This window comes from Aedes albopictus, chromosome 2, assembly GCF_035046485.1.
Source record: "Aedes albopictus strain Foshan chromosome 2, AalbF5, whole genome shotgun sequence".
NCBI classification, from domain to species: domain Eukaryota; kingdom Metazoa; phylum Arthropoda; class Insecta; order Diptera; family Culicidae; genus Aedes; species Aedes albopictus.
Window position 1 is genome coordinate 127325900 of NC_085137.1, and position 14109 is coordinate 127340008.

General features: G+C 38.8%; 2 protein-coding genes across 5 annotated transcripts in view; one reads left to right on the forward strand and one right to left on the reverse strand.

The window, feature by feature from the left end:
• Positions 1-14109, forward strand: part of LOC109423693 (tyrosine-protein kinase Btk) — a 471634-nt gene that overhangs the window by 49712 nt on the left and 407813 nt on the right. The window lies entirely within an intron of this gene.
• On the reverse strand, positions 12475-13531 carry LOC109420036 (trypsin-1-like). The gene is made up of 3 exons (XM_019694348.3): positions 13399-13531; positions 12867-13330; positions 12475-12807 (listed from the first exon to the last, which is right to left on the reverse strand). The coding sequence occupies exons 1-3, from the start codon at positions 13463-13465 to the stop codon at positions 12526-12528; spliced, it is 813 nt and encodes a 270-aa protein (XP_019549893.3). The 5' UTR covers positions 13466-13531; the 3' UTR covers positions 12475-12525.

Here is a 14109-nt window from a genome sequence, read left to right on the forward strand (position 1 = left end):
GTTACGCCAAGAAGAGGATGACTGCGATTCCATCCAACATAATTAACGATTTATCGAAAACTTTCTACGATTTCGTCGATTTTCTCCGTATAAATATACGATTATGCATGATCTTATTACGATTGGGTGTACCGATATACATACATCTCAAGATTTTCAAATAAAAAAAAATTGGTGTTCAGTGGGAATCGAACTTATATCCTTTGATTGTGAACTGCGCGTAATCTCTATTGGCTATATTTCCAAGTTGGAAATAGAGAGTTTGGCATGAAACAAATAAAAATTAGCATGAAATAAAATCCGTAACAAGTAATCACAGATTTTCTCACAGCTGCATTTCCACGAAAATCACAGGTTGAAGTGTTTGTTAGTAGGGAAGGTTCGTTAGATTTACTTTGATTCGTTTGTTAAGCTTTTTATTTTCGCGAATTTTAGACGGGCTTGGTTTGGTGGTCTAGTGGCTACCATTTCTGATACGTGTGCAGAAGCTCATGTGGTGAATATCTGGTCCGTCCCTTTTCTCCTACTTTTTATCTTTTTGTTTGCTTTCTCCCTCTTCTCTATATATGGTCGGCGTTAAGTCAGACCGGACCATCTGTACCTCAATGATTTTGGAAAAAAACATCCTGCAAGCACTTGGGATATCGAATCAAGCACATTATTTTCATATGAGAGAGTTAGAAGCGAAGGGGTTTAAGTGGCAAAATCCCACTTTGGAGAAAATTAGTTTTGAATTTTTTCATCAATTTTCGAGATATCAATTCATCAAATCATATATCAAAAACTAAAAAACAAACAATATTTATCCAATAATTCCTTCTATAATTAGATTTGACCTGGGAATTCTTTCAGAAAATTTTCTAATGATTTCTTCGGAAATTTCTGCTGGGATTTCTCCAGAAATTCTATTTATTCAATGATTTATCCGGGGGTCTCTCATGGAATTTTTTGAAAAAAATATATGGACACACAGATAAAAATAATGAGGTTTACACGTCATGTAAATTTCATTTTAGTCATGTTAACTTCCAGTTATGATGGTTTACATGATACATCATGTAAATTTGTGTTATATGTCATGTAAAAACTCTGAGTCATGCTGAATTACATGACATATAATGGAAGTTTACATGATATTTCATGAGATTTACATGACATGTCATGTAAACTTCTGTGAAATCCCACGCTCCAATCATGTCCATTATATCCCGAGCAGAGGGGCATACCTTACAAATACCGTGCAAAGAACAACCTGTGCTCTAATACCTCAAGTTGGTGTTGCTATGTTATTCTACGCAATGTTAGGTTAGGTTAGGTATCTTTATTAGAGAGATTTTCAGCCCGAACTACGCAATGTTATGAGAACACCACAATAACAAATAGAGGTTTTTAAGCAAAGTTAGATATTGATGTGGTATTGTTGATTTAGCTGGGAAAATAACTAAATAACACAATTTGTTATTACATCATGGAGCTTTCGAAAATTGTTCAATTTAATAGCAAGACATGTTATTACTTTGTTATTTCATATCTTCTGGATAACAAATAGAGCACTTGAAATTTATGGTATGCATTCATTATTGAAATAACAAGACTTGTTATTTTTCAGGTGTTATTCATACAAAATTATGGTATTCATTTTTGTTATTTTGCCTCTTATGTACACATAATGAAGGGCATCGAGGTATAATGTTATTTAAGATAAATACCTCGATATGTTATTCTGTTGCTATTCTTTGCTGCTCGGGATGTCACAGAAATTTACATTGTCTGTTCGGGCTGTGTACCTTCTGTAGTTTCTTAAGAAATTACTCAAACAGTTAATCAAGAAATTCCGAATTCTCCGGGATTCCTCTATAGATTTCCATGTAGGAGTCCCAATATGCATTTCCCAAGGATGCCTTTTAGGATACCGCCAAGATATCCTCTTGGTATTCCTACAGGAATATCTCTTGGTATTGATTAAGAAACTTCTTTTGCGATTTCTTCCGGAATACATGCACAGATTAATCTAGTAGGTAGTTCTCCTAGAATTCATGCTTCAATTTCTCAAGCCATTTCTACTGAGATTCCTCCAGGAATTGTTCCAGATATGCCCCCCGAATATTTTCCAGAAATTCATTCATGGAACGCTTCAGGAATTTCATCAGGAATCCAAACAGTAATTTCTTCATATATTTCAATAGGAATTCTTCCAAAGAATCTTCCATCTAGGAATTACTTTAAGGCCTTTTCTTGTGTCATCACAAAATGGCTTCTTCAGAATCATCATCCAAATTCAACTTTACACAGTATTGCACTAATACACCTACGTAAAAAAATCGACGCTTACCTTTTCTCTAAAATTCTCCACTTCACGCAAGATATTTGTAAAAGAAATATAGAACACACTATTCCAATTAAACTTCTCTTTCGAACTATCTATGCCACAAAGAAATATTTTCACTCAAACTTGAAAATCATATAAATTTGTCTCAGCCGCACCAAGAGTTCGATGGCAATGTTTACCACCCACCACAGTACAACGACGACGGCAGCAGCGCGTCGCGACGGTGCCTTCTGGCGCACAATCATCGATCATTGAACGCAGTGATGTCGATCTTGCGGGCCAATTCATCAATAAAATCAATCAAAAGCATTGAAATGGTCAACTCAAATTCATCGATTATGCGTCGTAAAATCGAAAACTATTCTTCGAATGATTATTGTTGTACTTTTAATCACACATGATAGTAATAAAAGCACATAATTTTTATTTGTGAAATCTCCTCCGCACTGTCCGCCAACACTGCTACTGCTTGCAAACATCAACAGCGGAAGAGCATAATAAGAGTATTCGATCATTTTTAGCTTATTAAACATAAAATCCAATGTTTTTCGTAACATTGAGACGTGTTTGATTGTGATTTAGCAAAACTGAGTAGTCTACTGCTTGAATTGCTTTTAAAGGATTCATAATCTTGTAATGTTTACATTGGCGGAAGCGAGACAAAGCGGTGCTATTTTTGTTTGTTTGTTTATGGAACGAATGTAAAACGGCAACACCACTACTGTTGCGCTCGATGATTGTTAGAAAGAAGAATCGAAAAAGAAGTGCTGAAATAGGAGTGATACGGGGAGTCACCTTAAGAATTTATCCAAGAATTCTTTTAGGGATACCGCCAACATTTATTCGGGAAATTCTTTTGAGATTTCTCCATAAATTACTTCCGATGCTGTTTTCCGCACACGCCGTTGACAGTTGCGTAAAATTTCCGCATTTCATTTCGTTCCACAATGTTTTGCGTTTCAGTATCACTGCTACGGTGAATTATTTTCTTGACTGTTTTCGCTTACTTGTACCGTTTTGTATTCTGTCGGGTACTAAACATTAACATTCGGATTCTGGCAACGTCCTTCTCATCTATCATCTTCTGGCACTCCTTCTCGTTGATCCAACCGTTTCTGGGTCGTCTTTGAGCAGTAATTATCACTTCCCGCGCTGCTCCATAGATAGACTTCCACAGATTGTAAAAGGAAGGGGTCTGCAGTAACACTGCAAATTTCATTTGCTGCTATTCAGCAAACTTTGCTGATTTTTTTTGTGCTGATTGCATTCAGTAATACGAATTTACTGAGTATCAGCAATGATTTTTCAACTTGCTAAGCCATCCAGCAATTTTGACAGTTGATCAGCAACGTTGTGCTGACATTCAGCAAAAATGTTGCTGAAATTCAGCAATTTATTTTGCTGATTATTTTTTGTGCTGGACGAATTTCAAAAAAAATGGTGTGTAGCCTAGTGGTTAAGGCTATGGATTGACAATCGGGAGACGGCGAGTTCGATTCTCGTATCAGTCGGGGAAATTTTCTCGACTCCCTGGGCTTAGTGTATCATTGTACTTGACTCACATTATAAAAATTCATGCAATGGCAGGCAAAGGAAGCCCATCAATTGATAGCTGTGCAAGGGCTCAAAGTACACTAAGTTGAGAGTGGCAGGCCAAGTTCCAGTGGGAACGTAGAGCTATAAAGAAAAAGAAAAGGTTGGTGTCTACGTTGCTTCCCTTATCCATGAATCAAAGCTGAACCACTTGCATATGACGTAAACCAAACCTGCATCTTTTGAATATGTAGTGAATCAGACCTGAATCGCTCGAATATGAAGTGAATCAGACCTGAATCAATTGAATATGACGTGAAACACTTAAGGTGAATATATGACGAAGCCACAACTCGAATTTTCAAGAGCACAAATCTGAAGAACCGAATGTCGGTTTGCGCTAAAAAGTTGATCGATTGGTCACCACCAGTGGTTAACCTTTTCAGTTTAAACCGACATTCGATTCTTCAGATATGTGCTTTCGAAAATTCGAGGTGTGGCTTCGTTATATATTCACCTTAAAAATGAAGTGAATCGAACCTCAATCATTTGTATCTGAAGTATATCAGACCTCAATCACTCGAATATCAAGTGAATTAGACCTTAATCACTTGAGTATGAAGTGAATCAGGACTGAATGACTTGAATATGAAGTGAATCAGACTTGAATCACTTGAAGATAATGTCAATAAGACCTGAATCACTTGAATATGGAATTAATCACTCGGCCCATATAGCCGAGGCGGTAAACGCACGGGTATTCAGCATGACCATGCTGAGGGTGACGGGTTCGATTTCCGGTCGGTCCAGGATCTTTTCGTAAAGGAAATTTCCTTGACTTCCTTGGGCATAGAGTATCTTCGTGCCTGCCACACGATATACACATGCAAAATGGTCATTGGCAGAGGAAGCTCTCAGTTGATAACTGTGGAAATGCTCATAGAACACTAAGCTGAGAAGCAGGCTTTGTCCCAGTAAGGACGTTACGCCAAGAAGAGAGAGAGAGACTTGAATATGAAGTGAATCAGACCCGAATCACTTGAATATGTAGTGAATCACTTAGTGAAAACTTGAATATGTAGTGAAAGCTGGTAAGGACGGTATCGCAGCGGAACTCATCAAGATGGGCCCGGAAAAGTTGGCCACCTGTCTGCACCAGTTAGTAGTCAAGATCTGGGAAACCGAACAGCTACCGGAGGAATGGAAGGAAGGGATAATCTGTCCCATCCACAAGAAAGGCGACAAGTTAATGTGTGAGAACTTTCGAGCGATCACCATTTTGAATGCCGCCTACAAAGTGCTATCCCAGATCATCTTCCGTCGTCTTTCACCTAAAGTAAATGAGTTCGTGGGAAGTTACCAAGCCGGTTTCATCGACGGCCGGTCGACAACGGACCAGATCTTCACCGTACGGCAAATCCTCCAGAAATGCCGTGAATACCAGGTCCCAACGCATCACCTGTTCATCGACTTCAAAGCGGCATACGACAGTATCGACCGCACAGAGCTATGGAAAATTATGGACGAGAACAGCTTTCCCGGGAAGCTGACTAGACTGATAAGAGCAACGATGGACGGTGTGCAGAACAGCGTAAGGATTTCGGGTGAACTATCCAGTTCATTTGAATCTCGACGGGGACTACGACAAGGTGATGGACTTTCCTGCCTACTATTCAACATTGCCCTGGAAGGTGTTATGCGACGAGCCGGGCTCAACAGCCGGGGTACGATCTTCACGAAATCCACCCAATTTGTATGTTTTGCGGATGACATGGATATTATTGCTAGGACATTTGAAACGGTGGCAGAACAGTACACCCGCCTGAAACGTGAAGCAGCAAAGGTCGGACTGGTGGTGAATGCGGCTAAGACAAAGTACATGCTGGTAGGTGGGACTGAGCGAGACAGGACAAGCCTTGGCAGCAATGTTACGATAGACGGGGATACTTTCGAGGTGGTAGAAGAATTCGTCTACCTCGGTTCCTTGCTAACGGCTAACAATAACGTGAGCCGTGAAATACGAAGGCGCATCATCAGTGGAAGTCGTGCCTATTCAATGTGGTAAAAGTAAGGTGAAGAGATCATTTCACGTACTACACAAGGCTTTGCATGTATTAGTGCACAATGTTTATTGTAACATAGCAACCCCTAATTTCCCCTTATAGTTTGACAACATATGACGTCATACAATTTGTTGTTAACTTTTCCTACACGCTAAGTTTTTTACACCAAAACTCTTATTGAGCAGCAAAAATACGTTCCGTATTAATCTTATCTTGAAAGAAAGTCTCTCACCAACAGTTTACTCCTTCACTCAAATACAGATTTAAATAAAATCATTTTAAGTATTAATCGAAAGCTATTTCGGACTATAAAGACTTATTTTAATTTTGATGAATCATTTGGCACGAATGAACACGTTTTTGCGATAATGGTTTTTAGCGTGCCGTGCATTGCCAGCTCTGCCACAGTTTCTAGGGGTAACCAAGGCATTGTTATCCAAACACCAGAAGCACGAAAATTTTTCACAGCGGTGGATAATAATGTTTCAGGTAATTTACGATGTTTCACTTATCAACTTATTATTTGAATTTAACGGATTTTAATTCGTTTTAGGTTGCGAAATTTAGAGCAGGATCAAAAGGAACCCCTGAAAAATACACTTAGGGACATATTGAAAAGACTGGTGTGACTGGCGACTTATTATGATTGGGGTTCGAAGACGATACCAAAGAAAAGCTAATGCATGAGAAGTTCTCTGGATGGCGTGCTGCTTAAATAATGAAAATAAAACTAAGATACTCATTTCTTGAATCTGGCTAACTTGCCGTCTTTGTGCAAGTAATTTCTATGTCGAAATACATTTCGCGTTAACCAAAAAAAGCGCTAAAAGTTGTTGGGAAAAACACTTTTTCTGGAACATAAAATGTTGATTATCGGTTGATGAAACCGTATGACGTCACCACCCTCCCCTCAAATTTTGTTTATATTTTGAGGCTCACTAACACAAGCAAGAGCGGACTTCCTCCACACCTTATGTAAATCACATTGGTGCCTATTATGGGCTCCAGAAGAAACTGCGGTCAAAAAAGATTCACCCCCGCACCAAATGTACCATGTACAAGACGTTAATAAGACCGGTGGTTCTCTACGGGCACGAGACGTGGACGATGCTCGAGGAGGACATGCAAGCACTCGGAGTTTTCGAGCGACGGGTGCTAAGGACGATCTTCGGCGGCGTGCAGGAGAACGGTGTGTGGCGGAGAAGGATGAACCACGAGCTCGCTGCACTTTATGGCGAACCCAGCATCCAGAAGGTAGCCAAAGCCGGAAGGATACGGTGGGCAGGGCATGTTGCAAGAATGCCGAACAACAACCCTGCAAAGTTGGTGTTTGCTAACCATCCGGTTGGTACAAGAAGGCGTGGAGCGCAGAGAGCACGATGGGCGGACCAGGTGGAGCGTGATCTGGCGAGTGTTGGGCGTGACCGACGTTGGAGAGCTGCAGCTGCAAATCGAGTATTATGGCGGCAAATTGTTGATTCAGTATTATCATGAATTTGATGTTAACTAAATAAATGAAATGAATGTAGTGAATCAGACCTTAATCATTTCATTATTAAGTGAATCAGGCGTAAATCACTTGAAAATGAAGTGAATCGGACCCGAATCACCAGGGCGCAACATTTTCGAGCAGACGAGTTGAAGTTCACCGTGCGGCAATTTTCATTCACTTGCCTGCATATTCATACTCAGCTGCTCGATACTCGTTTGTCAACTGAATGAAAGTTAATTAATATTTGTAAACATCTTACAAAGTGTTAAATTGCTGATAAAATATGAACGTTTCGATTACATTTAACGGTGCTTTACACAGATCTTTTCCCAGTTGATTGTTGTGAAGTGTTTTTTGAAAGAATCATAGCCATAAACGTAGGTAATTATGAAGATGTTTCTCAATCGACTTCATATTCAATGACTACGAACTGACTGACTGTGTGAAGAGGGAGAGCGAAAATGAATTTGTTTGTTTTGAATATTCAGTGCAGATTCATTCAAATTCGTGCTGCTTTCAGTCAATGACTATGAAAATTTTCCACCCTGCGAATCACTCTAATATGAAGCATCAGAATACGCGGTGAATTAGACCTGAATCACTTGAATATTGAGTGAATCAGACGTGAATCACTTGAAAATGAAGTGCTGCTTCTTTTTATGATATCAACGATTTTCTCAACCACTTTTCCGAGGACTACAACTTTCTATTTTATCGGGAACGTAAAAAATCTTATTTTGACATGCTGACTAGCGTCACCTAGTGGCATAATTGCGAACCATACTGATTGTTTTTGTGATGTCAATGACCTTCTCAACAACTTTGCCGAAGACTTAAACTTTCTATCTTATCGGAATCACGAGATAGAACTGGTTAAAATGCTCATTTTTATACGCTTAACAGTGTCACCTAGTGGCCTTTGTCGAAGACAGGGTGTCTACTACTTGGTAAAACCTGGAAAACCGGGAATCCTCAGGGAATTTTATTTAACAGGGAAAATCCTGGAATACTCAGGGAATATCTTGAGTACTCAGGGAAATTTTACTCCGATAAAAAAAACATTGGGTCGTATGAACAAAAGTAAAAACCCATATAAAATTTTCGCTACAAGAATTTTTTTATCCAGAAATTCCGCCAGGGTTTCTTTCTGGAACTTCTTTAGAAATACCTCCTGGATTTCTTATAAAATTCCTTCCGCATTTTTGACTTTATTTTTCTTGGTATTCCTTTTTGATTTTTTTCCGGAAAGGTATATTTCCGGATTCCTTCCAGGTTTCCTGAATCCCAACCGACTTCTCCTGGAGTTTTTCTCGGGGATGATATTTCTTCCCGGAGTTCCTCCAGTGTTTTGCTCAAAGAAATTTTCGTAGGATTTCTACCAGAATTTATCCCGAATACTCTACAGGGGATGGCCAAAATGTTTGGGATAGCCAACTTTTTTTTCTCTCACAAAAAATTTTAACAAGCTATAACTTTCCATAGAGCGCATCAAAAAATCTCAAATTTTGACTGCTTGTCAACCTATTATGTGTGCATCATTGGTACAAATTTGGGCTCGATTGATTAATATTTCGCAAAGTTAGAACCGTTCGCGTAAAACACTATTTTTCAGACAACTCATTTTTGAGGTGTCATATCTCGGAAACCAGTGAACCGAATTGAATTAAATTTTGAACGTACACTAACAATATGTAAATGCTTTACAAACTATTAAAACATAGATACTTTTTAAACGTTGAAAAAAGTTATCATGGATTGACACTTTTTGGATTTTTCTCGAAAAAATATGATTTTTTTACATCAATGTCAATAAATTTTAGAGTTGATATTCAAAGATTTTCCACTTCTGTTCTCAAGTTATCTCTAATCAGATATATTAGAGCCTATTTAGATTGAAGGAAGAACACATTTAGTAATTTTTGTGTGGTATTGTAAATTTGACTTATTTTCCTCTATATGGGTAAAAATTTCAATCCGGTATAACTTAATTCGCCGTTAGAAAATATTACATTTTATAACGTCGTATTGAGTATCAAAATATTGTTGATAAACGTTAAAAAATTCATTCAATTCGGTTCACTGGTTTCCGAGATATGACAGTTCAAAAATCAGTTGTCTAAATAATAGTGTTTTACCCGAACGGTTCTAACTTCGTGAAAAATTAATCAATCGAGCCCAAATTTTTACCAATGATGCACATATAATAGGTTGACAAACAGTCAAAATTTGAGATTTTTTTATGCACTCTATGAAAAGTTACAGCATGTTGAATTTTTTTGTGGGAGAAAAAAAGTTGCCTATCCCAAACATTTTGGCCATCCCCTGTATATGAATTTCTGTCGGAATAAATCGTGGGATTTCTTTCGGCATTCCTCATGGAAACTTAACGCAAAATTTTGAATAGTTTTGGATGGATCTTCAGGGAGAATCCAGCGAGAATCTCTGGAAGTATATCGGAAAACCTTTGCAAGAAATGTCGGGACGTACTCAAACAGATATCTCGTGAAAGAATCCTGCGGAAAGCCAAGAAAAAACTTTGGAAGAACTCAGAAATCTTGAAAGAATTTTTGAAATGTAGGGGAACTTACGTATTTCCGGCAGCTTTGTTCTCTTCGTCATGGGTTTTTTTTTGAAACCCTTTCCAACCAAGCTGAATATGATCAAATTTCAGGCAATTTGGCCGACATAAATCCCTCATGACGAAGAGAACAAACCTGCCGATGATACCCTAAGTTACCCTTCATATTTTTTTTTAGAGAATTTGGGTTGTGTTTTGAATTATTAACTCTTTAAATTTCACCTGGAAAAACCTGGAAAACTCAGGGAATTTGTTTTAGTTATGAGTGTTATGAGTAGACACCCTGGAAGACTGCATCTTTGCAGATTATCAGGATTTCGAGATGCTGCTATGTATTTACTAGTTTCAGGGAATGCTAAACTTTTGCAGTTCACTTGAGTGTTAGGGATTTTTTTTACCATCGTAAAAATTGGTACGAAGGTTCTCAAAATTTGATGATTTTTTTTCACAGGTAGGTTCACATATGTATAAACAAAAACAATTGACAAAATTCAGGGTCGCCTATTTTTCCGGTAAACTCCAGTGGAAAAAAAAAACATTTTCCACAGACACCACTGACTTTGAAAAATCATGACACAAGAACGAAACATTGTAGACACATTTTTTTTGAGAAATCATCAACAAATTTTCTCAGCAATAAAAAAAAGGAAAATGTAAATTGTTTTCCACACAATTTTCCACAGTTGAAGAAAATCGGTTGGTAAAGTCGGAAAAACTATTTAGGAAGTCCGGAAAAATTCTCAAAAAAATATCTTTGGAAGGGAACTAGATAAGCTACAGTGTATCAAACAATTGTAGCCGAGGCGAACCAGCCTAGGGCTGAAAGCCTCATAAATAAAGCTAATAATAATAATAATCAAACAATTGTCCGTACAGCAAATTTTTTGTCAAAATAATTTTTCATTCAAATGTTAATAACTTTTTTGTGCGTCAATAAGAAACGCTGAAATTTTTACCAATCATGAATCATATATTTAAGCTCCATTGGTAAAATTATGAGCGAGATCGAATAAGTGTTCTGAAAGTTATAGAGCTTTTAGTAAAACTTATAACATTTTTGAACACATCTTGAAAATTTTACAGACTAGAGCTCATGTAATATCCTTCCAAAAATATTTTTTTGAGAATTTTTCCCGACTTCCTAATTAGTTTTCCGGCTTTTTCAAACGATTTTCCTCAACAGTGGATAATTGTGTGAAAAACATTTTTCATTTTGTATTTTTGAATTGTTGAGAAAATTTGCTTAATATTTCACGAAAAAAAATGCTTCGTTCTTGAGTTATTTTTCAAAGTATGTGGTGTCTGTGGAAAATTTTTGTTTTCCACTGAAGTTTTCCGGAAAATTAGGCGACCCCAATTAAGTTTTTGTTCATATATACCTATATGAACCATACCTATAAAAAAAATCATTGAATTCTGAGAACCTTCGTTCCAATTTGTACGATAATAAAAAAAATCCCTTGTTGCAATACTTTTTCATGTGAGTCCGTACTTGTGACGGGTAGTGTATGCTGGACGCTCCTTTCACGTTGTCGATTCACTATGCTGCAGCTCTTTCAGTCTGAGCACCACTGCTTTGGTGAAATGTCAAGCGTGAGCAAACGGGAATGGGAAGCTCGCAGCACTACACTGCGACCCCCTAAGTATTATTCCGGATGTACATTTTCTTGGTAATAGCCAGCAAAATTTAATTACAGACTTGACTGCAAAGGAACGAACGAACCTGTGAGTGAGGGCAAACGATCTTCCACTTCTAAGGGTAGGTGTACATGTGGGTGGCTATATGCGAATAATAGTTTTGTTATTAGTTAGTGCCCTCTGCTCTGATGATTGCCAGGTGCGCAAGGGTGCATCCATCGCCATTCCGCACAGAAGCTAATCAAAAATTGATTGTGTGAGGTCGTCGTCGTCAGAAGAAGAAGGGTCGCTGCTTGCTGCTGCTATGAAAGCACAAGTGTCAGTCACCCGATGAGCCATATGGGGCAAAGTTGTTTTCCATTTGCTGGCGCTCCTGTTTCTGGGGAATTAGGAAACTGTTATGGCGTCCGGTTGGACCGCTGCCAAAAGCGGGTTGTTTAGGGGGGTTAGTGGGGATATTTGTTGAACTAGGTTTCGTTTTGGTTGCTTGCCAAGTGGATTTGTGCAAAGCGGGGATTTAAAAATAATTTTTGGATTATTTTTGTCGCTTGTGATGAATCTAGTGTGAAATTGGGGTTGCGATGTAAACATAGAATGATGGATGTGGTTTTACAGTATGACGAGCATCGGGTTTCATTCTTAATTGGAATATGTTTTTTAAGTATCTAAATAATGCGAGATTTTTTTTGATGTTTGTCTTATTTCACATTTTCTTACATCGTAGATTTTTTGAACCATCTTTCAAGCCATCATTACTTTGATAATTTAGTCGTTGACATCTCTGGACTGGTTTTGGGTTTTCTTTCTTTTAGGCTGTTCAAAAACATATTAAATTTTTCAATTTGCTTTCACCATATCATTGTTTATTTGGATCAATATCAAATACCTTTACTTACACACGGAGCTGCTTCTCGATCCAATCGACGTAATGGGAAACTCCGGCGAACACGGTCGGACGACGTGGCGATCCGCATGGAAAAGCTCCCCATGATACAACACCGACCTGGATCACTTCGTCACCGGACTGCTTCACCAGTGGACCTCCGGAATCGGCCGAGCAGGCCGACTTAGAACCATCGATCGGGCCAGCACAGACATTGCTTGTCGCCAGGGCACTATTATAATCCCACAGGTTTTGACATTGATCGTAGTCTAGCAGAGGAAGCACGACTTTCTGCAAAATTTACTTCTGTTTAGTCACATGTTTTCAGTCGAACTATGTCCGGAACTTACCCTCAATTTATCCGGATAGTCCGGGTTGACAGTCGTCGAGATGGATCCCCATCCGCTCAGGGTAACATCGCCTTCGAACTGTTCAAACTGATTGGGCAACTGAATGGCCTTAACCTTGTCGTTCAACTCAAAAGGCTTGTCCACCCGAATGACGGCAATGTCATCGGGACTGACCCCCTGGATGACGTCGTATCCCTCGTGGACGATGAATCTCTCCACCCTTCGGCGTTGCTCTGGTCCTTCCTCGGTTTCCACATCATGTTCAGCGGCAACCACTTCGATGAATCCGTTATTGTCATAGGCAGTCTTGCAGTGGGCAGCCGTCAGGACGAAGTTTTCGTTCAGCAGCGATCCTCCGCAAAAATGGAAAACGGCCGTTTGTCCATCGTTGAAGTTCCACTGCAGCGAGATCTGGTAGGGAAATTCGTGCGGTTCGGCTTCATCGCCACCGACGATCTTGTGGGCTGTGAATTGAGAGTTTTTTTTCTGAGTTGTCTGGTTTGAAGAGTTTAATGTTCTAGGTAGATCTTACCGGCTCTGGAGTAGACGAGTGCCAAACTGGCGACGAGCAGGAAAGCTACCGTGAGTTTGGAAGTCATCGTTTACCGTTCGATGCTGGACTGAAGATGTTGAATGTAACATTTGAAGCGTTTATATAGCAAAAAATCATAATTGATACTAATCCGATTGCTGCTGTTATCACATTGATTTGAGCAGACGGTTCAAGCGATTGTACACTTGAACATTTGATGCTTGAAAACACATCATAATGCGTCCCATTGAGTAGTTGGAAAACACGCTGCAAACTGTGGTATTTTGCGGTTATCCCATAGGTGGTCCGGTGTTGACGTCACTCGAAGGAAGCAAATTATGAATTATTTTTCCATTTGTTCGTTTCACACGCAACATATTCGTAAGAAGATCCAAAAAATGAAAATATGTGAAGAAAGGAATACGATGGATTCAATTATTGTGCATCTGTTGGAAATATGCGTGAAGATGGGACACAAAACATTTGTGGGAATAAATATATTTCGTCATATGCGCTAATTTCTGTTATATCAAAAGAAACTTTCCTTTGCTAATGGCTCATGACGACTTCATATTTTTTTCTCGTTTTGCGTACGACGAAGGCAATCGCGCCGAAGCAGCAGCTATTTTCAATTCGCCAGATTTACTTGTTAAACCATCTTATCCAATCTTATTCTTTCAAGGAAATTTTAGTTTTTTGCAATTATGGAAG